At 37.7% G+C, this 24,958-nt stretch overlaps 1 protein-coding gene across 4 annotated transcripts in view; it reads left to right on the top strand.

Moving 5' to 3' along the window:
• The window catches only part of Elp5 (Elongator complex protein 5), a 34,598-nt gene extending 23,969 nt beyond the window's left edge, over positions 1–10,629 (top strand). For 2 of the 4 annotated variants that reach the window (XM_067136455.2, XM_067136454.2), the window contains exon 6: positions 9,019–10,629. In XM_067136455.2, the coding sequence (XP_066992556.1) occupies positions 9,019–9,127 (109 nt within the window). In that variant the 3' untranslated portion in view covers positions 9,128–10,629. Of the gene's footprint in view, positions 1–8,809; positions 8,991–9,018 lie in introns of those variants that run through there. The other 2 variants (XM_067136457.2, XM_067136456.2) reach the window with 2 other exon arrangements.
• The last annotated feature ends 14,329 nt before the right edge of the window (positions 10,630–24,958 follow it).

The following is a 24,958-nucleotide window of genomic DNA, read 5'->3' as shown; positions in this document are numbered from 1 at the left end:
AAAAGAAATGAGGATATATTTTGCTCAGCTATATAATGGTAAAGGAGATGGTTCAGGAGTTGAGAGTGCAGCATGAACCTCTTCTAGGCTGGTTTGAAGTTGAAAACACCTTGAAAAGTATGCATATGGTAAGTCATCTGGCATGGACGAAGTGAGTGTCGAAATGATAAAGGCTAAAGGAATCATTTTCTTTTCTTTCTCTTTTTAATTGTTATTATGATTTGCTTTACGTTGCACTGACACAGATAGGTCTTATGGCGACATTGGGATAGGAAAGGGCTAGGAGTGGGAAGGAAGTGGTCATAGCCGTAATTAAAGCACATCCTGGTGTGAAAATGTGAAACTATGGAAAACCATCTTCAGAGCTGCTGATAGCGGGGTTCAAAACCACAACCTCCCGAATGCAAGGTCACAGTTGTGCAACCCTAACTGCCCGGCCAAACTCACTCAGTGCTGCAGGAATCCATGGACTTCATTGCCTTTTCTGAGTTATGAATACCATCTGGAAGAAAGAAAAGATTCCAGAGGAATGGGCAAAGGGCATTATGGTTTCCTTCTTCAAAAAAGGGAAGTAGGCATAAGTGTGGCAACTACAGAGGAATCAGATTCTTGTCTCATGTATTAAACTGATGGAGAAAATAATTGACAAACAGTTAAGGAGCATCATTGAACCTCAGCTAGAAGAAAAACAATATGGATTCAGGGGTAATAGAATGCCACAGACCTCATCTTGGCTGTTAGGATGATTATGGAGAAATACTGGGAGAAAGGAAGAGATATCATCTTTGTTTTCTTGGATATAGAAGAGGCTTATGACAGCTTGCCTAGGTACAAGATCTGGGAATGTCTTAACAAGAAGAAAAGTACCAGAATCTCTTATCAGGGATGTGAAAATGCTCTATGACCATTGTCAGAGCTGTGTCCAAATAGGGAGTGGATATTTGGATTGTTTTGTTACAAATACGGGAGTGCAACAAGGCAGTGCATTGTCACCATTATTATTAATCACTGTAATGGATTAAATCATAAAGAGGGTGAAACAACATAATTTCAGAAATTATTTTCAGGCATTTACTTTTGCAGTCTATGTGGTGATGTGGGGTTGCACAGACAATGAAGTACAGCGAAACTAAACACCTGGAAGTATCAATTTAAAGAGTTTGGCCTTAAAATCAGTCCTACGAAAACAGTAGCAATGAAAGTGAGCAGACAAGGAAGACATACGAACATTATGCTGGATAGAAAGAAATTAGAAGTCGATCACTTCCAATACCTTAGCAGCATTCAGACCTAAAATGGCTGAAGATCAGCTGAAATCACGAACAGTGTTCAGAAAGGAGACCATTTTTACCAACAAGTCAGGAACCTCCTTTGGGACAATCTTTGATATCTAAGAAGACTGTATCAGGCCTACTTCGTATTGATAGCAACATATGAACTGGAAACTTGACAGATGGGATAATAGCAGACTCCAAGCTGCATAAATGGAATTTCTGAGGCCAACGCTTCAGAACGCTTTAGAAAACAAGACAAGATTAGATCAGAAATGATATGATCCAGAAAGACGTCCAAATGGAACCTCTTTATGCAACTCTTGCAACATCAAGATTGAAATGCTTCGATTACTTGAAGAGAATGGATCCGAAGAGAGTAGCAAGGGAATGGTTTGAAAGGTACCTGGAGGGTAAGCGACCTAGAGCCAGGCCAAGGACAAGATGGATGTCCCAAATAAAAGATGATTTGCGGGAAAGAGGCGTAGAATGGCGTAAAGTTCAAGAGGAAGGAATGTGCCTGTGCAGACAGAAATGGAGAGTGCTCTTACACCACACCCGAGAAACTGGAGATGGTTGAATGATGATGATGTTTTCTTTTCCAGATAGTTTATAAATGTATTTATTCAAAATTAATTTTGGCAGACTGATGGATTTATAAATTAACTGAGTCGAAACTGAAAAGAGTTGGCTTCAGATATCACCAAAAAAAAAATTATATATATAGGGTGTATCCGTGCTGATGTTACAAACTTTGAGGGATGTTGGAGGTTGGCAGATGGATCAATTTGAGATAAGGAACTGTATTCTGGAAACTATTGAGTCAAAAGTTAAGCAAAATTCTACTTATGATAATTATTTGGGGATATTAGGTCATGTAATATTAATTATCAGCTGACGCATTTCAATCCTGCAACCAGCATCGCTTCAGAGCAGTAACAAAGCATAATAGCGACTGTCACTCCATAGTCACCAGACTCAAGATACCCTGTTAGGAATATAGTTCATTCCAGGGCCATGATCTACTCAGTATATAGCAGTCACGTTTGTAAAAATTATTTGGGCGTTTAGCAGTTTCTATCGCCTCACGAATGATTCTAGGAATAAAATGTTACTCTTTATAAATGACAGAAGTTGCATCAAAACTTATTTAATGGTCATTATGTATGGCATGTTCTGCCACAGCAGACTTCTCTGGCTGGCAAAGACGTAAGTGTCTGCGATGTTCTTTAACCCTTGTTGCTACCTTCTATCTTGAGTCTGGTTACTATGAAGTGACAGTTGCCATTATGCTTTGTTACTGCTCTGAAGACGATCTTGGTGACAGGATCAAAACGCGTCAGCTGATAATTAATATTACACAACCTAATATCCCCAAATAATTATCATAATGTCATTTAGTGGTCGTGAAAGTCTACGTATTAAAATTCTACTTATTTCTGTTTACCTGCACAAGTTTCACATGCTGCTCCATTTGCAACAAATGTTTGAAATGGCATCCCGTTTCATCAATGAAGGCATGGCATCGTCGCACAAAGTTCTGTCGTACCCGTTCGAATCTCCCCAGTGTAGATTGAACAGCATCACGTTAACAGATTCAAACCCGATTGAGGTCAGTGGCTTTTAAGGGTGTTTAAAGGTGACAACCCCATGCCGCTGGCTTCTGGCACGTTAAAGAACTACTGTGGGACGAAATTCCGACACCCCAGCGTCTGTTAAGAACAGACAGACGTTAAACAATTGGATTATTAATAACTTTTGACTCAACCGTTTCTGGACTACGGTTCCTTATCTCAAATTGATCCATTTGCTGTCCTCCATCATCCCTGAAAGTTTGTAACATCATGGGTACATCCTGTATACACTAGACAAGTTTGCAAGATTACTAATTGATTTGATAGAAAGCAGTTTAGGAAAGGTCATTCCAGTGAGCTCAACTTGTAGGATTCCAGCAGGATATAGCAGATATTTTAGATTCAGGAGATGAAATGGACTGTATCGCTGTTGACCTAAACAATCCTTTTGATAGGGTAGATCATGGGAAATTACTGAAGAAAATGAGGCTACTGGACTAGACAAAAGAGTGGTTGAATGGGTGGATAAATTTCTAGTAAATAGTACTCAGAGAATTAGATTAGGTGAAGTGTTATCTGATCCTATAATGATTAAGAGACAGAATTATTAGACCTTTATGTTTTCTTATATGCTGTATATAAAAATTATATGAGTAAAGAACTGGAATCACAGATAAGGTTATTTGCAGATGATTATACTGTGTAGAGTAGTAAATAAGTTACAGTGTTTTGAACGACTAAAAAAAGACCTCGACAATGTTGTGAGATGGACAGCAGACGGAACGAAAAGTCAGGCTGTAAGTTTCACCAGGGGAAAAAGTCCTCTCAATTTAAATTACTGTGTCAGTGGGGGTGGGGAATCACTATAAGTACGTAGGTGTTAATATAAGGAATAATCTCCATTGGGGTTGTTACAGGGATACCTGTGGAGCAGAAAGTGGTTAAAGAAGGTGCCAGGGGTGAATGGGTCTATCTACAATATCAAAATTAATTTAAAACTTAATCAAAGGTTATATTTCTTTAGAATTTCAAAATTCAACAAATAACAATATAACAGGTACAATTAGCAATCTTGAAACAAGACCAGGAAAATCCAGGATTAGTGATTTTCACAGATTCTGGGTTTCAAGCCCCTAGTTTTACAATTCGAGATATACCAGATCCAGTTTACAACTTTAATTCAAACAAGGAATCATTTACTCAAGGGCAGAAATCCCCTAATTCAAGAGCACTTGCTCCCAAAATACAATATCTAGCCTTCCATAGGCGCTCGTTACTCTTACAAAACTTTGGAAAAAAAGCTTACAGGCTCACAGTTTCTTCCAGCCTACTCAAGGCAACATCAAAATCTTACAATCTCTGGCCTCTCAAGGCACAACTTACAAATTGAAAATAATTTTATACAGGGGTATCTAGTACCCAACCTACAAGGCCTTTGCGAAAAAGAACAGGTTAAACAAACGGCCCGAACACAAACTGAATGGAGGCATCCACTGCGCTCCGAGATAATGAAAAAATTAACTACAGGGCTCTCGGCCGAAGAAATAGAGGCTATTCCCAAACTACTGAGGTGGCTCGCATAGAAATACATGAGAACACAGTTACGAAAATGTAATCACCTCAAACCAAGATGAAGGTGAGCTTGAGAGGATAACTCACTCTCTATCCCCAATTTACAATTAAAGATTATATGAAGTGTTTACATTAGCCGAAAGAAAAGTTACATTTTAGAAAAGTATTGTTACATAATTAAAGACTCGGACCTTCCCCTCGATTAAAGCTGTGGAGGTAGCAAGAAAGATAGAATTTACGTGGCCATTACCTTATAGATGTTCTGCTGACCGAAGAAAGAGGTGGCCCCGCCTCCTGCCTTGACACACACACACACACACACACACACACACACACACACACACACACACACACACACACACACACACACAGAAAGACGATGATCAATTGACAAGGAAATATGAAAAGCCGCAGTTTATATACCCTCAGGGAAGTTTCGAGAGAATTCAAGACTAATCAGGTCACACCCTCTTAATTTTTATTGGTAGAGTCAAAAATGAACAAGAAATGCGGGATTGGTTGAAAATTAATTACCAAAAGATTGGTCCGATTCAAAACTGACGGGAAGAAAAGGAAGTATTGCCAATCCAAAAATAAGTGAACATAGATTCAGGTATAAAAACCTAGAAATACAAAACTTCTTTAAGTTATAAGTTCTTCCACCTTGCACCAGAGTGCATGATCAGAGTTTTTGGTAGTGTCATCTGTGGAAAAATGTTCAGACTTCTTGATGTATTGCAAACAAAGCAAGGAGAAATTCAGTCAGTTTAGGAAACTTCACAAAAACAACATTACTTAGTATTTCAGTGGTGACATCTTCTGATTAAAGTTCCAACTTGTGTTATTTGTTTCACTTTTTGATCGATAGAGGAGTTTATTAAGGTGCTGATTTTGAATGTGCGGCATTGAGCTGTACAGTAACCCCCGGTACAGGGGTAATTACATTAATAAGGTTGTAAAGAAAGGTTGCAGAGCTATTCACATTATGAGGATATTTAGGGATTATAGTGAGGATGTAAAGGAGAGGGCATATAAATCTCTGGTAAGACCCCAAATAGAGTATGGTTCTAGTGTATGGGACCCACACCAGGCCTACGTGATATGAGAACCGAAAAAAATCTGAAGGAAAGCAGCACGATTATTGTGGCCGATTTCCGACAAAAGAGTAGGGTTACGAAAATGTTGCAAACTTGGGTTGGGAAGGCTTGAGAGTAAGGAGACGAGACACTTAACTAAAGTGGTATGTTCCGAGCGGTGGAATGGCATTAGTAAACAAATAAGCTTGGGTGGAGCTGTGATATACAGTAGTCTGTTATGGATTTGATGTGCCTACCCGCCCATGTGTAGAATGTAAGAATGTATTCATAACTGTTAATCTCATACTAGCTCAGATGTCTAGTAAATGCTTCCCATTCCTATTATCTTCCATATCTTCCCAAGCTCATATCCTTCAGTTCTATTTTGAACTCTCGCATTGAAACCACCCATTATCACTATCCTATCCTTGCTGGTGACTCTGACTACAATGTCTCTCAATGCTTCATAGAACTTGTCATCTTCGTGCTTGTCTGCACCTTCACATGGTGAATAGCCTGAGACAATTGTTATCCTGATTCCTCCAACTGCTAAACCTGCTGAACCTACCCACATCATTCGTTCATTTACATGCCTCGCAGAAACTATTGCATGCAGTAGTATTCCTGATGAACAGTCCTTCCTCAAGTAAGATAAAATATCTTTTTTGTTAAGTATGGTTTTGATACTTCTGTCATAGTCCAGATCACTCTTTCCATTGTGTGGAATGGGAACAGGCTACATTGATTGTCATGGAGAAATGGGCAAGGGAATTAAATTCAAAGAATAAAGATATTTTGCAGAGAAAACCTTATTATTTCATTAATGAAAAAGCCCTGTTGTGATCAGTTGCAATGCAGTGAAGGAAAAAAAAACATGATTTAAAAAATCATATTTTATCATAAAAGCCATGCAAAATTTAGCATTGTAGTATTTTTATTTTGAGGGCAAGGCTTTGATTATTGTAGTGTTCTGAAATATAGAAATTCTAGGCTGTGTTGTTTTAAAACTTATACCAAATTACAGTACTTCAAATTTTAGAATATAGGCTACTCTAGGCTAGATTTTGATCATTATCAAGAAAATCTTCCCTTAAAAATTTGGATTTGTTACCTTCTAAAAATTAACTATAACCTCTGTGGTATATTTTTTATGAAATACTGAAAAAATATTATGGAATACAGTTTCAAAGTAAGAAGTAAAATTGTCTTAAAATTGTACATACATTTTTCCAGTAAAAGCACATCAATTTAACCAAATACAGTAGAGACAATACGCGACACTTCCAGATTTAGCCTTGTTAAAATGGGAGACAAGTCGCAAGTGGTGCTCCTAGTGGCTTGACCTGAAAATTCGTGCTAAATTCAAATATCAATGGAAATGTATATACAGAAATGGATAAATAAATTACGTCTAGAAAGAAAGTGTTACTGAGATATTAACTTCAAAGTTGCTAAAGCAATTCTGGATAAATGAATGAAGAATTATTTAACAGGTTATTATTTAAAGACTGAAATTAGACATATAATCAAGATGTGAAATGGACTGCTGTGAAAGGGCTGATCTTTCATTTATGCATTACTTTTCTTAGCTTTAGAATTCCTGCCTGAACGTTCACGGCTAGATTTTTCTTTTTTCTCATTTAAAAACATTGTATCATTATATTAAAACACTTGTCAACAAAAATATCAGCACATTCCTTACACACATGATTAAATGAATTCACATTTGAGAGTTGGACAATTTTCCTTTTAACTTGAAGCCTACTAACAGAAAGAAACTCTATAAATTTAGCCTCAAAAACATTCAAACTTTCCCTATAAGCAATACTTGCCATAATGCCATTATATTAGGGTAAAGCAAATTTGCATCATATTGTTTCAACAAAATATGTACATTTCTTAAATCACCCATATTTTCTTCAGTGCTTGACAACGCATTATGGCATTCCAAATGGGGTAACTTGGAACACAACCAGCCACACTCATATGCATATGTATTTTCCTGAATTAAATCAAACCCATAGATCACACCTACAACAACACATCTGTATTGAAGGTTAACTGCTGCACTATACAATAAAATATGTGTATATTTTAAGCCAGTTAAAATATGGGTCGAGCAGGTCGAACGATTATGAAGTACTATAAAAATTGCTTTGTCAATGGAAGAATATATATGCAAACACAATATTACGTACATTTTCTTGTCACGAGGGAAACGGAAAAAAGACCGCGCATTCTTCTCTACTTCATAGTTACTGCAGCCAAACACAGCACATACCTATCCCCTCATGTTGAGAGGAGATATCAAGGAATGACACGCTACTATTTAATTATGTCAACTCACTGAAAATGCATAAATAACACCAAAAACTTCACACACAAATACATGTGCTCTTATGACAGAATCAGTAGTTCTCTGGTCAATCCGGTAGAGAGAGCTCTAATAGTTGTTCCCGGATATCTCGCTGAATGTCGCATATTGTCTCTACTGTATTTGATTTAATATTTATATTCATTAGTGTGTACTTCACTCTTCATTATTTCTCATGCTGTCATAAATATTAATGCCAAAAACCAGGTGTCTTAATGTTATTGCTGATATGTATTGTTTAGTCTATGTGTTTCTGAAGAAATAGCTTAAAAGATCCTTGGAGATCCTTGTTGAAGAATTTTTAGCCAATTTTGTGATGTATTTCTTGGCATTTGTTTTAACATCCCTAAACGCTGAATTTTTTACATTTTCACTAATAATGAGTGGTACCTATATTGATGATAATCGTAATAAATCTCTTCAAAAACAATTTCTTATCTCTATAATCTTGTGAACAGAATTTGAATCTAGTCTTTGCTCTCATAAGGCAAATTTTATTTTTTTTTCTGTTTGAACAGAAGCTAATTACTGTATTGTATTTTTATTCCAAGAGATCAGGTAATGGCTTCATACCTTCCCTTCTCCATTTAGTACCGATAAGTAATGTGCTTTTGATAAGAGAGCTTCATTTCCATGGAATTTCACAACTTAAACTTCGGTTACATAACATAGCCTACGCATTAGTTCATTAACAGTTAATAATCAGTAGTCATGTTTCATTGTCATACTATGGTTTTATAATTTGTTGATCATAACAGTGCATTCTGATAAAATGAACAACTAATATTTGTTTATAAAAGAGCAGTTTTCAAATTTTGCAAAGCATCTTGTTTTTTTCTGTTGGTGGTGGGGGCATTATTGTATTTTTAACTATGCATTTTCTTGTACTTCATTGTAGGTACTCAGTAATAAGAAGACTTAATAATAACTATTTTTATGTAGAATGCTGTGCTTCCTGCCCACCGCTGTCTCATAGATGGACTGTACAGACATGTTCTAGGGTATCTGTCTCAGTCCTTGATCCAAACCATTCCAGTTACATACTTCACTTCGAACAAACTGAGTATTAAAAAGTGTTACACAGACTCATAGCCAATAGTTTCGTATGGGTTAATAAAGAATTTATATAAAGTTTTATTTTTTCATTTCAGGTGTGGAGAGAAAGCTGGTGGAGAAGGAGGTGGAGGCCAGGTATTCTACCAGCCTGATGCAGCTGATGATTGGGACGAAGAAGATCCAGATGATGATCTGGATGTTTGAAGATAATTGATTTTTTTTTGTGAACTGTCTTGTTCATTCTGTAGTTCAACATTTGTACTACCTCAGACTGCTTAACTGGTGTGTGAGGATGAGTAATATCAGGCTTACTTTCTTCTCTTAAGAGTGATTGACTCAAGAGTACAGTCTTCTTCTTGGTTATGATTCAATTTTAAATGTCATGACCCTTTATCGCGCAATTCCTTGAACAATACTTCACCATATACCTCGGTCTTCAGCTGTGTGCATTATTCTTTCAAGTGGCATATTTGTCAAACTCTTTATCTGGTCAGTGTACTGGTTCGGGGCATGCCTCCTCAGCCGTTTTTCATCAACTTTGCCCTGAATGATATGCTTCTCAGTATTACAAGCTGTCCACTTCATGGCCGTATCGATGAGTATAATCAAATTACCGTAATTTAAAAAGCCACCTAATCGATACTTTATTTTTTTGCCTTAGACAAAATCAAAAATATATTAGCACACACAGAACATGTTTCGACCACTTACTGGTCATCTTCAGCTGTATATAAATATCTTGGATGAAAACATTTGGACAATAAGCACATTAAACCTTAAAACTATGTCCCATGGGATCCTAAAAACTATTGCTCTGGGTGCTTTAATGGTAGGAGGGGGTGAGGGGGGGAGGGGGTAAGGCAGTAGGTTTGAATGATACTTACATTACAATTCATGTCTACAATTGTGTTTAAAAAACTTATATACTAAAATACTTATTTAAAAGCATCTATAGTGAAACACTTTTGTAATAACACTAGGTGGCATGAATAAAAAGTCAGTGTTTGTAACAATCTTCAGGCATTTGTGAGAAGTATACTTAATTAAAATTTGCATCTACAGTGATGTTAAAAAACTTTGTTTACTAATAAACATATTTGAAAAAATATCTTAAGCATCTATGGTGAGGCACTTTAAAAAAAAAAACATTTGTACTTGAATAAAAGTCTTTCACTTCCTTCCATTAAAGCTTCCAGAGCAGTAGTTTTTTTAGGATCCCATGGGACATAGTTTTAAGGTTTAATGTGCTTACTGTCCAAATGTTTTCATCTAAGATATTTATATACGGCTAAAGATGACCACTAAGTGGTCGAAACATGTTCTGTGTGTCCTAATGTATTTTAAATTTTGCCTAAGGCAAAAAATAAAGTATCGATTAGGTGGCTTTTTAAATTAATTTGATGCTTCTCAGTGCCGTCTTGTCGAATTTCAGTATTTGCCTTTGAATGATTGGTAGTAGGTGTGCATTAGGGGGAATCCTTAGCTCCTTTCTTAAAATATACATAAATTGCACTATTTATGTGTTTTTTTTCTTCCAAATTTCAACTTCTTTAAACTATATTTCAGCAAGACAAATTTTTCTGACACTAAAATGACTGTGTTGTCCTATAATACTCTACATTGTTATTACCTTATTTGAATGTGTCTAATGACAATTGTAAACATGTAATAAGAAAAGCATTAAACATTGTAAAGGTTGTACATTATGTTACACAGAATCTTGTAGGTTTGCAATACAGAAATAAATTTTTCTACAGGTTTCTATTTACAATAGTTAGGCTTGAAGCGTGGAACTCTTACGATCTGAACTGCAGCAGATGCAGTAGACGTGTAAAACAGAAATATTACCACACAGCATTCCACATCAAATCTGGAAACTACTGACATTTGTAAAATGATCATTGAACTACTTTCAACAATATAATGGTACAAATGCACTGCAGTCATCTGTGACCTGGATCCTAGGACGTCCTGTAAATATTAATGTGTTTTATGTCATATAACAGCCTCCTTGGCTCAGACGGCAACGCGTCGGCCTCTCACCATTGGATACCATGGTTCAAATCCCTGTCACTCCATGCGAGATTTGTGCTGGACAAAGCAGAGGCGGGACAGGTTTTTCTCTGGGTAATCCGGTTTTCCCTGTCATCTTTCATTCCGGCAACACTCTCCATTCTCATTTCATAGCATCTATAGCACAAATACCACAAATCTGACATGGTTGGAAGTAGAGACAGCAATATCTAAGCTGAAAAACAACACATCAATTGGATCAGATGAATTAAGTGTTGAGATGATCAAAGCACTAGGAGAGGTAGGACAACAGTGGATGTACAGGGTACTAAATAGAATCTGGAAAGAGAATGTAATACCCAGTGACTGGAAGCAAGGAGTCATCATCCCATTGTTGAAAAAAGGTGATAGAAAGAAATGTACCAACTACAGAGGTATAACTCTGCTGTCACATGGCCTCAAAATCTACGAATCCATCCTTGAGAGCAGGATTAGAAAATATGTTGAACCTACACTTGAGGAGGTACAACATGGGTTTAGACCTCATAGATCAACTATAGACCTCATTTTTGCCACCAGAATGCTCTATGAGAAGTATTGGGAGAAAGGTAAAACACTTATAACCGTTTTCCTGGACATCGAGAAAGCATATGACCATGTACCACGCAGGCATATATGGGAATGTTTGAGACATAAGAAAGTGCTCGATGACATCATAGCATGAGTACAATGATTATATGATGAAACCAAGTGTTGTGTCCAGGTCCAGGATGGAAGGTCAGGCTGGTTTGAAACGAAGAGTGGAGTCCAGCATGGTAGTTGTCTTTCACCACTTCTCTTCATAATCATAATGGATGAAGTTTTAAAAGCGGTTAAGAGAAAGGATCCAACAACTAATGCCCTGGTTTTTGCTGATGATGTAATGGTATGGGGTGAGACAGAAGCGGAAGTACAAACTAGACTAGATCTCTGGCATGAAGCTTTTACAACTTTAGGTCTCAAAATCAGCAAAACTAAGACAGTTGATGAGTAGAAACTCTCAAACTGTTCATCTAAGAATTGGAGATGAGATGGATAGTGTAGACAACTTCCAGTATTTAGGTAGTGTTCTGTCATCAGACAATACCATACATCAAGAGATTAGTAACAGAATACAGAAAGCTTCCAAATTCTATCACGCTGTACATCAAATACTTTGGGATGAAACATTTCCGTTAGTTTCCAAGATCAGCTTGTACAAAATATATCTAGTACCTATATTGACGCATGGCCTGGAAGCAGCAACACTTACTGAACCAACAAAGAGTCGTCTTCAGGCAACAGAAATTAAGTTTCTCCGTTCTTGTCTACAAAAAAACAAAAATGGATAAAATAAGGAATGTGGATATCCGACAACAGATTGGATTGGAAAGAAGGTTGCTGGAGACTCTTGAAGTGAAGAGATTGCAATGGAATGGTCAAATGAAAAGAATGAACCCTCACAGGACTCCTCGAACATACTTTGACCACAATGTTCCTGGGAAGAGACCAAGAGGAGGACCTTGTGATGTTTGGGAAAAGCAGATAATGAAGGACCTTGAAAATGGAGATGTGAACTGGTGTCGCATATATGAACAGCATCTGTGGACGGATAGAACAAACTGGAGGAGGCTCGTACACAACCGCACCTGGCTTGCTGGAGCGAAGAAATTATTATGATGATATAAGTCATTAATAAATACTTTGTGAGTGGTGACCCCATTGTACTAATAGCCTATATCTGCTTCATTCATTACATCCCTGACCCAGTCACTGACTGGAAAACAGGTTGTAGGTTTTCATTCATTCATTCATTCATTCATTCATTCATTCATGTCATATAACCCATGTCAACCATTGTAAATATATTTAAAGGCAGATTTCATGTTGATTGTTGTTAAGATCCTTTGATTTATTTATTTACTGTGAAATGATGATTCCAAGGGAATCAAAACTGGTTTTCACTTAATAAATATTATGTATTATATATTGTGTTGAATGGTGGAACATCCCTCAATTAATTCCTGTTATACAATATAATGGTGCACGTTACTTGTCCCATCCATTAGAGAACAGTTTCAGGAGACACTGGACAAGTCAACTCGTGATTACTCGATTAAGTAACAACTGGTAAATGGACTCATCACTCCCAGTAAAGAGGAGTAAGGGCTGGTTTACACGGGTAGAGTAGCGAGGCGAGTAGAGTAGTTAGTAGAGTAGCCACGTTACTCTACTCTACCGCTGTCTGGTAGAGTTGACACTCGTATCGTTCATACGGGAGTAGAGTCATACAGTAGAGTAGAGTACAGTAGTAGCACCATGTCAAGACGTAAGCACATCGTAAGGAAGTGTTTAAAGACATTTACAAACATATTACTGCAAGAGGTTAGTGAAGCGTTAGAAGAAGAAGTAAATGAGGAAAAAAGGGAATGGGTAAGAGGCTGGCTTAGTAGGAGAGATACACTCGGGGCATCGGCATTAATTCTGAGAGAACTTGGCAATTTGGAGAAATATGGGGGTACAAACTCGACACAGTTGGCCAAGAACATGAGGGATCGTCTCAGGAATCATTTTGTTAATGAAGGAGCAGTTCCCTGGCAGTACAAGCATGTATTTTAACCCAGGAACACAAACGATTGAATTGTTATGACTTTATTCATTATTGTACAGAAAGTAACGACAATGTAATCATCCCCTCAGGATTTTACTAGTCTTCGTCTGTGAATACTGTAGTGGTGATTTCTAAGATAAAACTATATGAACGAGCTCCAGTCTAATTATAGATCATAATTCTGGCGAAGGTTTTTGTTCCACGGTGAAGGGGTGAGGTACTCCTTTCCCCAGTTAGACTGTAGTGATGTTTCTATTTCATTTTTGTTTATATATATATTTCAGCCAACCTAAATCTTATCCGAATGAAATTTTACAGAATTAATTTCCAAAGATATAGACAGAATACCCATTGGCCATCAGTGTGTCGTCTCAGAACCCACGAGTCTCAAAACTCACGAGTATCAAAATTCACGAATTCTAAGAAGAGGATTAGCAAGAATAGGTTTCTCTATCTGGGCCAGTCTCAAACCTCACGAGCAGGACCAATTCTTCTTTGAATGGATATATGCCCACCCTACTAGTGATGATATAATCGGATATTTTTAAAAAATCAAATAGCTTCCATCCGGTTATTTAAATAATGGAATAAATAATCAAATGAATTTCAAATATCATTCAGTTATATCGCGTAGAATAATTGGTTGCGTCATGAATACATTTTTCGGTGTAAGTGTGTCGGATGGATAATCGATTGAATTATGTGAATAGATGAAAAATAGAAATATGCCTCTTTTTTTGCAATCCATGAAGTCCAATGCTGAAGACGGCACAAACACTCAGTTCCCGAGCCATAGGAATTAACAAATGAAAGTGAAAATCCCGGCCAGGAGTCGAACCTGGGACTCCCTGGACCCATTGGACCACAGGCCAGCATGCTAACCATGTATCCATGCAGCCGGACGACATAAAATTAAAGTAGGTATATTGCCTGCTGCTAATTAAAATAAATTTTCAGTTGGTAGTAATTACCGGGGCTTAGTTCTATTATGAGGCCAGAAGACGGCATTTACTTATATAAGAAACTTTATTTTACCGATATTAAATATTACGACTGTTAATTCACTCATTTAGTTTCATTAGAGATTAATTTGGTCATGAATCTCATCGCAGGGAAATTAAATTACTTATCTCCATTCCCTTCAGAAAGTGGGCGAGTATGATGAACGGTCTCTGATACGCTTTCCGAAAATAATATGAACGCATGCTCCACACGTATGACTGAGTTATGTACTCCCAGATGCCTTACTTAGCATAGATTAATATATTACATCACGCCCCCACGCGATTACACGATGCGCAATGTTATATACTTGTAGTATTGACTACTTGGCTCACCAAATTTATAAAATCATAAATTAAAATGTGTCAGAATTTTATCTGAAATATAGCGAAGTAGCCAATCGCTATCTTTGACGTTCTGTTGCTATATGACTTAAAAAAGACTACACAGCGCTGATGTTGATGATATTTTATGATGGTGGTTCTTTCCCCAGCCAAGAAAATGTGGAAAGGTTCATTAAAAATCAATAAGTGTTGAAAACAATGAAGGAAAAGGTGGTGGTGGTGATTACTGTTTTAAGAGGGAGTGCAACTGGGCAGCCATCCTCTATTAATACTAATCAGAGGGAAAAAATGGAAGGTGGCCCATACTTCGAGAAAATGAAGGTTTCGGGCAAAGAAAGACAAGGGCCTTTTCTAAAAAATGTAAGTACCCCTGGGGCCCCTTTTAGTCACCTCTTACGATAGGCAGAGGGTACTGTGGATGTTACTCTGCCACCCCAACACACAGCGGAAAATAATGGTCGGTGAATGGCACAGAGGTGTGTTATTATTATTATTATTATTATTATTATTATTATTATTATTATCATCATCATCATCATCAAAACATTTTTCTGTGGTCTTAAAGGTAATATAACGTATTTTTCCTTTTGATATAAATTTAATGTTAATGGTATTGTGGCCTCAGGAGAGGCCTGGTCAGTGAGTCACCGCTCACCTCACCTCACCCCTCCTGCCGTCATCGCAGGCACCTGCTATCCGGAGTCGTGGATTTTGAGACTCATTGGAATATTAATTTAGCTATTAGTTTGCAGTCGTGAGTTTTGATACCATTTGCTACTAATTTTTGCACGTGAGTTTTGAGACGTAACCGGCCATACGTACACTGTACATTACGCTGGCGTAGGCGTAATTTGCAGTAGCTTCTTCGCCATAAATATCCCAATTACTGATCTTTTTTTTTTTTGTTCGTTGCTTGTACGGCCCAGGTGTAGAGCTTAAGCTTCTAGATCTGACACTGTACTATAAACAATAATTATTTTGGATATTCCAAACAACATATGGAAACTATTCAATTTGTTGGGGAAATTACTGTTATTGCTGAAAATTAACGGCAGTGGCAAGTGATATGTAGAAGATCCCTATGTATGTTATTAATATGGTTAATGTACACAGTCCTGCACCATTGTATTGCCTAACTTAAACATGTCGAGACACATGATGAACACGCTGTGTAACATTGAAACTTGAGAAATCTTCATATTAAGTGAAAATCCAGCTGACACTTGTTTATATTTTATGTTGCATCTTCGAGTGTAGATGTCTGCGGCACCACCTCCAGACTTCTTGGATCTTCGTATTTTCATGAGTATTTGATTGTATGTACATCGTAATTTTTTTATTTTCTGTTTCAGTTCCGTTAACCCAAAACCCTCTTTACCCATTTTCGCAATCAAGTCCTCTTCCGCCGCCCGTCTCATATTCTTATTTCTATAAGTAACGCTGTTTATGTTCCATAAACATTCTTTTTCGCTGTAGAGCTCCACAAATTTGCAAGTTTCTTCTTCCGTCCACTTCATTTTGCCGCCAAATAAACGCTCGACGTAATACCACCGAATATACACACATGCAAATACAGCAGTCGAATGACGCGTCAGCTGAAAAATCGAACGTCCTCGGACTTCTCCGCCAGCTCTCGGAGCTCGGTTCCGGTGGAGGGGGAAGGATAGTGGTAGAGTTACTTTACCGCAGCGGAAACCCACTCTACTCTACTGCCTACTAACTACTCTACTCTACTTGCTACTATCCCGGTCGTTTACACGATGCTAGTAGCGCTACTATCCACTCTACTCGCCTCGCTACTCTACCCGTGTAAACCAGCCCTAAGGCATATATAATGCCTCCTTTCACAGCAGTCCACTAAGTCTGGTATGGACATCAAGATAGTGGTAGAGCAGTGGGGATGGAGAAATAAAATCCTGCCTATTCCCTGCCCAGCGGGCCCTGTTTCATAGAACTAACTAATAATATTAGCTAATAATATTAGAACACATAAAAATAATTATTAGTTAACCAAATTCTGTTTCATAAAGATTTACACATGACTAATAAAATATCTTCACTAATAATATTAGTTCATTAGTCAGCTGATACAAATGGAGGTTACAATCGGTCTGTTGCATATGTTCTTGGTTTGGGTTTGTTCCTCGCAGTAGGCTAATGCTTGACTACAACCGACTATTAATCCACATGTTCAAAAGGCTCACTTGATATTTTCATTGTTATGAATTAGATACGTGTGAAAATGGATAAAAGAAGTGAAAATAATGTGAGAGAAGAAAGTTACTTTGCAGAAAGTGATTGAGTTAAAGCGTCAACTATTCGCAGCCTTTTGCACACTATAACCCTCCTTGTTCCTTTCACTTTTTTATTTCGTGTGTTCTTAAAAATCTCTGAGATGGACTAGCAAAATCTTTGTTTACTACGCCTTATTGGTGGGGGCGGCAAGATAACAGCCCTGCTGTCGTAAGAGGCGACTAAAGGGGTCCCAGGGCACTCAACTTGGGAGTGTGTGTTGGTGAACATGGGGCACTGAGATGAGTCCTGCCATTGCTTTAACTTACTTCTGCCAGGCTCATTTTCATCTACCCTTCTAACCTCCCTTGTTCAACTCTTGTTCTTTTCCGACCCTGACAGTATTAGGTTGCAAGGCCGAGAGAGTCTTTCATTTTCACGCCCATCATGGCCCTTCTCTTTCTTTAGTCGATACCTTCATTTTTCAAAATGTCTGATCCTTTCCATTTTTCTATTTGATTAGTGTTATTATAGATGATGGTTGCCTAGTTGTAGCCTACTTCCCCTTAAAACAATAATCATCACCAGCATCATCTTGGTTTATTTGTGATATAAGCCAAGATTTTAAAGGATACCTGGAGTGTCCGAGCAGAACTGCACTAGAGAAACACAATGATACGGTGTATCACTACCAAGCGGTGGAGTGCAATGCGAAGCTGTTATTTTAAGGTTATGCTTCATTCCTTGCAGTGGAACGTTCTATTACCAATCCTATCAAGCAAATACTCAGTAGTTCTGTAACCTAACCTAAATCTCCCATTGTATTCATATGTTTGTTATATTACAGTACAGGCTGTTTTTAACGTAACATTTATTGAACGGTGAATACCTACACTCGTTCCTTATCACTATTTGAATCAGAGTCGACCATTTCAGTGATCTTTATGATTTTATGCCAAAATATTAAAATACCGCTCACTTTGGTTTCACTAATAATATGAAATATGAGTCAAAATACACTCATGGAAATAATCCTAATAACTTAATATGAGTAACTTTTATTAGTCGTGATGTCTATGAAACAATTTACTAGTATTATTAGGAACATCTACTAATAATTTCGACTCATAAACTAATAACTAATATTATTAGCTAATAATTTTATGAAATATAATACTAATATTATTAGTTAATATTATTGGTTTCTTACTAATAATATTAGTGAAAGATGTTGTATGAAACAGGGCCATCAGGAGAGCAAGTTTATTGGTTCTGCACTAAAGTGTTTGGTCAAAGAGCTGGTATCAAATCTACCATGTACAGCACTTGAAATGAATATGTATCATTGTTTTGCAACATGAAAACTCAACCTCCATGAAGAAGTATAATAATTAAATTTAATATAATCTGGCTCCTCTGGCTAAATGGCTAGCCTTTGTTCCAAGGGGTCCCGGGTTGAATTCCTGGCCAGGTTGGGCATTTGAACCTTTATTTTAATAATTTCAATGGCTCAGGGCTGGATGTGTACCATCTTCAGCATTAGATTTCATCATAGATAGGGCCCCATCCTAACAGACACGCAGGTTGCCCATAAGGCAAAAGACCTGCACCAGGCCTCTCCGAAGGCCATACGCCATTATTAGAGATGTGAATTATAGGCACGAATAGGTTAGAATGCAAACGTATTTAACCAAGGCGCAGGTGCATGTTATCCGCATGATGGTTCTGCGGTGAGATTTGCATATATATTATCGATCTGGACAAACAGAACCCCTAAAATTTATGCAACTCCCCGACATAACTGTAGAGCGGCTAGATTACACTTGCGCCTTCTTCAAATACGTTTGCATTCTAACCTATTTGTGCCTATAATTCCCGTCTCTAGCCATTATTATTAATGTAATATAAACATGATATCTTCTGTGTTTATACCATGTGAAAAGAAACAGATTGTAGGGTAAATTTAAGTTTTGCAGAGATTTCACACCACTTTTTCAGAAGTGAACTTTGACTGATGATTTTTCTAATAGCATTAATATAATAATATTGATATTACTCTGGTCAGTAAATGTATCCCTCTTGTGGGATATCACTGACCGGACACAGAAATAAAATGAACGACTTACAATTTTGGCAATTTCCCATCTGCCTCATATATCTAACCTTGCTGGCTTTGCTGCAGAATCGACTGTATATAGCAAACTGAATAAATATAAATTAGGATTTATTTATTTGTAATATTTTTGGTGGAAACAATGGAATCATGGTGTAAGGAAGTATTATTGTAGATTTATTTATTTGTAATGTTTTTGGTGGAAACAATGGAATCATGGTGTAAGGAAGTATTATTGTAGATTTTGGTAGACAACTAAATTCTCTAACAGGAGACCTATGTTCCACTGAATGCCTGCGAGTTAGAATTGCAATTCAACAGGATAATGCAGCAAGTGTGATGGGTACTTTCCCAGACACCACTCTGCTGATTTAAATTTTTTATTTCCTTTGATTTAATACTAATTTAGCAACTGTATTTGTAGAACTAGCTGTAAGACTGTCTACAAGTTAAAATGTTGTAAATCCATGTCAGCAAAAAGAGATCTTAAATAAGTACGTTATTTGCAAAATGTAGTTTCCCTCTTTCACATGGCATAAACCCCAAAAAAGTATCAGGTCTATTATTCTGGTCAGTAACAATATCAATCTAAATGTTGTAAATATATTTTGCATTATTTGAACATTTGAATAGTGATAAAATTGCTAATGATTTTTTATTTACCTTAGTCTAAGTGAATAAAGGCAATACTGGACTACATGTTTATACCTAATAGTTTATCCGTAATTGTGGCCATGTATTTGCATGTACGAGAAAGAACGAATATTTATACTGAACTTGTGAAATTTGACTGTGCCTGACGCTTAGTAAAATTAAGTTTATAGACAGCAGGAATATTTTCGTGATGTATAGTTGTATTGTAAATATAGGTGGAAGAGGTATTGCCGGAAAATTTTAAAAAAGTTCTTGTCGATATTATTATGTCTATTTTAATGGTTATTAAACACTCTAAAATGCAGAATAATAGGGATGTAGGCAGAGAAAGTTTGCGTCAGATAGCGCTCGTGTACTGGGTAAGCGCAAGGCGATCGTCTTATGTTTCTTCCAGTCAGCTATGAGTAATGTATAGAATGTGACCGAGTTTTCTAAGCTAAAGCCAATTGTATCTTCTCTAATTTTACTCCAAGACTATATTTAATTGTATAGGTATATCCCCTAGTATATTACGGACGATTTTCAGCGTTTAAACCTTAAACAGCGGGAGGAAGGAAGAATTAGTACAACGGTAATTAGAAAATTCTAACACGCTTTATTATCCAAATAATGAATAGGAGTCAGCATGCCTTTGAGCATTGCGCATTGATAAATATATGTACATCCACAAGACTTAAATCATAAATAGATATTTAAACACGCACTTGCTCCCCTTGCGTATAAACTTCGATTCATGTATTTTTTTTAAGGTTGATGACTTACATGAAACTGCAGATACAGCCTTTGTCCATCACCAAAAGCATGTGAATATTCTTGAGTTTCCCAGTGCTGGTTCCTTTGAATATTTGACCATCAGCCATAAGGTGAAGATCACTATCACAAATTTCCATCTGATGGATTATTTCCTATTTAGAAAATCGGAAATAGATGGAGCATCTGTTTCCAACTACAAATCATTGTGTTATGCTGGATACAGACTTTTCAGTGAAAAGTTTTTGTTTATAAAAGGTTAATTTCAGTCGGGTAAAATTCTAAAATGCAGTGCTGTGAAATCCGAGTACACAAAACATAAGACCTATAATGTGAGGCTTATTTTAGGAGTACCTGGTGACATTATAGGAGGGAATGTGAACGTTTTGCTGTAGCAGGCCCCAAGACATGTTATAAGCACATTGCTGCTGTAAGCTACGCATTAGAGCACTTTCCCAAGACTGGTATTATTCAGTGTTCAAAAACATGCTCCCCCTGTGGGTGGGGGCAGTAGAATAACTCCTACGGTACCCCCTGCCTGTCGTAAGAGGCGACTAGAAGGGGCTCCAGGGGCTCTGAACTTGGGAGCGTGGGTTGGCGACCACGCGACCCTCAGCTGAGTACTGGCATTGCTTCCACTTACTTGTGCCAGGCTCCTCACTTTCATCTATCCTATCCGACCTCCCTTGGTCCACTCTTGTTCTTTTCCGACCCCGACGCTATTAGATTTGCGAGGGCTAGGGAGTCTTTCATTTTCATGCCCTTCATGGCCCTTGCCTTTCTTTGGCCGATACCTTCATTTTTCGAAGTGTCGGACCCCTTCCATTTTTCTCTCTGATTAGTGTTATATAGAGGATGGTTGCCTAGTTGTACTTCCTCTTAAAACAATAATCACCACCACCACCATCAAAAACATGCAGCCAAAATGCATCCCCCTACCAAACGGTTGAGGCCAGTTAGCCCTATGAAAGTGGAATGTTTGCCCTTGGAACAAGTTTTGCCATTATAATCTCAGTTGCACCAGTTATAACTCTAGTAGAGGGGTATTTCTGTCTGAAAGCAAGGGAGCTGTTTTCAAGGGCATTTTCTCTATCAGGCCAAATGTTCAATTCTTTAAATTGGCAGTACATGAAATTGATCCAAACACTAAATATTCTCCCAACAGTAGTTTTATGGATTCCGAAGTTAAGGCCTAGTTCTTTGTCAGATTTGTTGGTCCTTAGCTTCATAACTGTCAAGAAGAAACACAGTCTGGGTTCAAGAGGGAATATCTGTAAATTGTATCTGTTTCTCCCAGAACAGCAAACACCAAATTACAATGTTGGACGTCTGCAAATCCTGGATAAAGCAATATGGCATCAGGATTATGCATTGTTTGCTCAACAACCAAATTACCTGTAGTATTCTTTGAGTGCTGATGTCTTTGAAAATGGGAGCCACAAAAATGTAACATTCACTTCTTCCGGTATATTCACGATTTCTTCCCGTACTTCAAAGGAGGTGATTTCTGTATATTCCGATATTGTAGGCTTTTCGTGGTAATCCAGCAATTTTCTGGTGTATGGCCTCTTCCTTGTTTTTGTTCTGTTCGTGGTCCACGGAAAAAGCGATGGAACAGCGCCCAGTTTTAATCTTGATCTCTCACCTTTAAATACAAACGCACAAATTCGGGTTGTTATCAAAATGCCTAATCAATTTGTAGGTAGAAAATAGGAATTATTTCCCTTCGTAAATCGCACTTACCCAACCAAGTTTTCGTGAAGACACTGGATTGAAAATAATGGGAACACACTTTAATATTTTCGGTCAGATTCTTCTCACCGAAATTTTTCCTTCTAATAGCATGTAACCATTTCTTCCTCATTTCTTTATTTTGTGGAAACTGGTGAAACGAAAATGAGCTTCCCTGATTTTTCAAAGAGGAACACTGCAATAGCTCAGCATAATCACGAAAATAACAATTTAAGCAACTTAAATTCATGGATATTTAGCGGCATGAGTACACAGAAGACAAATGAAGAGCGCATTGCGCTTACCCAGTACAACAGCAGTGCGCTCTATCAGTGCTAGTTCTATACATCCCTATTGTGCAGCCGCAAGAAAATACGGCATAGACCTAACTAAAACCAACATTCGGCGTTAGCATGAAGACAAAGATAGCTAAAAAAAATGCGTAGGTCTTCTGTACAAAAAATGCATTCAGTGGGCCGCAACAATGACGCTTAAAAGAAGTCGAAGATGAAATTGTGAGGTATGTGCACAAAAAACGCAAGGGCAGAATGGCCACACCGCGGCGCAATAATCTAGTTCATTGACCTTCAACGTCTGTGATTAGGCCTACACATCGCTAGCCGCTGAAGTTGGCCGAACCCGGCAAGCGAGATGTGCTTGTAGCGGTAGCCGGTTACCTGACGCTAAGTAAAAGTAACAGCAAGAATATTTTCCTGATGGATCGTCGTATTGTAGAAACGCATAGGATATGTATTGCCGGCAAATTTTCAACGGGTTCTCTTCGGTATTATGATGCCAATTTATAGTTAATGGTCATTAAACCTGCAGAAATAAAGTATAATTGTGCAGCCGCAAAAAAAGTGGCATAATGAAAGCCAATGTTCGGTGTCTGAAAACAGTCGAAAAATGTGTACTGTACAATGAAAGCATTCAAATGTTTTTTCAAAGCACTTTTTGAGCCTGATTAAAATTTTATGAAGGAAAAAGTGGGGGTCATCTTGGATTTGGAGAAATACGGTACGGTACTACAAATTTTCAGAATGAAATTATAGACATACATTTTCACGTAGTATCGGATTTCGAAAAATAACAAACAAGCCGTAGTATGGATATCATCCGCGGAAATACTAGTTTGCTGTTTCATACCGATTTTAATGTATGTGGAGGGTTTTCCGACTTTTATACCAAAATCGGATATAACATATATAAAATTTTCGCTGTTATGAATTCTCTCTATAACGGACTTCTGTACTTCATCTTCATACTTCTGCAACCTTTTTGGATTTATTAACCGATTCGGATATCAATCCTTCATCTTTTAGACAACATCCAATGCCTCCTCATTCAAATTTTCTACTTAATTCTGTTATTCTTTCCCCCACCCCCTCCTACTACTACCTATCTGCCACAGAGGGAGGGAGAGAGAGCCTGGTTCTTAGTTACTGTTTAAAACACATTTCTTTTTGTTGCTCTTGTCCACATTTGATGATTTATATATATATTAGTAAGTATTTTTTGTATTCTTTTGCTCACACAGTCCCACTCCCTCCACCCGCCCCTCTTTCATGTCAGACTGTCCCGTGAATCTTACATTCAAATTTTCTTTCTTGCGAGTGTTTTGCCCTTTTTTTCTCATGGGAAATATTTTAATGTACTTATGGCCACTATAATAAAAAAATTGTAACTGATAATTGTAATCAGTCCGGACCGTCCCATTTGCTGTCATCTCCTTTTCCTTCTAATTCCGCCCCCGCTCCACCCTTTTTTTCTACCTTTTCCCTCCTTATTTTTCTATGTACTTCCAACTTTTCTGCTGCCTCTTTGTTTTTTTTGTTCCTGATACTGCGTTTATCATCATCGACAATTGCCGTTCTCCTGAGAGGGCGCCTCTCAGCAACATCGACAGACCATCGTCTTCCATCGTTCGGATTCCACCTGGTGGCGGGAGTATGTAACGTATTCCCAACATAATACTAGCATCAACTTTTCTACCTGTTCATCTGCCAACGTCATCTGCTGCCTGCTGTTAAATATATTTCACTATATACGCCATCTTCTTGCTCGCCTATCTGCATCTACTCCATCCGCTGTATGAGTTCATCGCATACTGTGCATTCGCTGGCTTCCAATTCTTTCCACACTACGTCATCCGCTACGTCACGGAACCTTCTTGATGTGCCTCCTCTGCCCTTTTATTCTCCTATAAAAGGACTAACTATGGCCCTGGCTCACCAGTCTGGCATCGACTGTGTAATAGTATGGAGGAGCACTGACCTCGTGAGGCTGGTCCACATGCAGTTCAATATTTCCGTCTAACTGGAATCTAAAATTGTCAACATGTGGATTGGGTGAGCAATAATTAACTTTCGTCCGAAACACATACTGGAACTTTTTCATTCCTGTTTTGCCCTTCAGGCACCACTTGCATTAATAACCATGCGGCCTTGGAATGGCCTAGTAAATTTTCTCTTTCTACACGAGAACTTACAATCCTCTTTGCTTCTTTACAAGAAAAATTACGTGTGGACAAGAACTTTGATGTTACGAGTGTCTAAGGGAACTTAATG

This window comes from Anabrus simplex, chromosome 1 (genome assembly GCF_040414725.1).
Source record: "Anabrus simplex isolate iqAnaSimp1 chromosome 1, ASM4041472v1, whole genome shotgun sequence".
NCBI classification, from domain to species: domain Eukaryota; kingdom Metazoa; phylum Arthropoda; class Insecta; order Orthoptera; family Tettigoniidae; genus Anabrus; species Anabrus simplex.
This window is presented reverse-complemented; position numbering and strand designations above follow the sequence as displayed.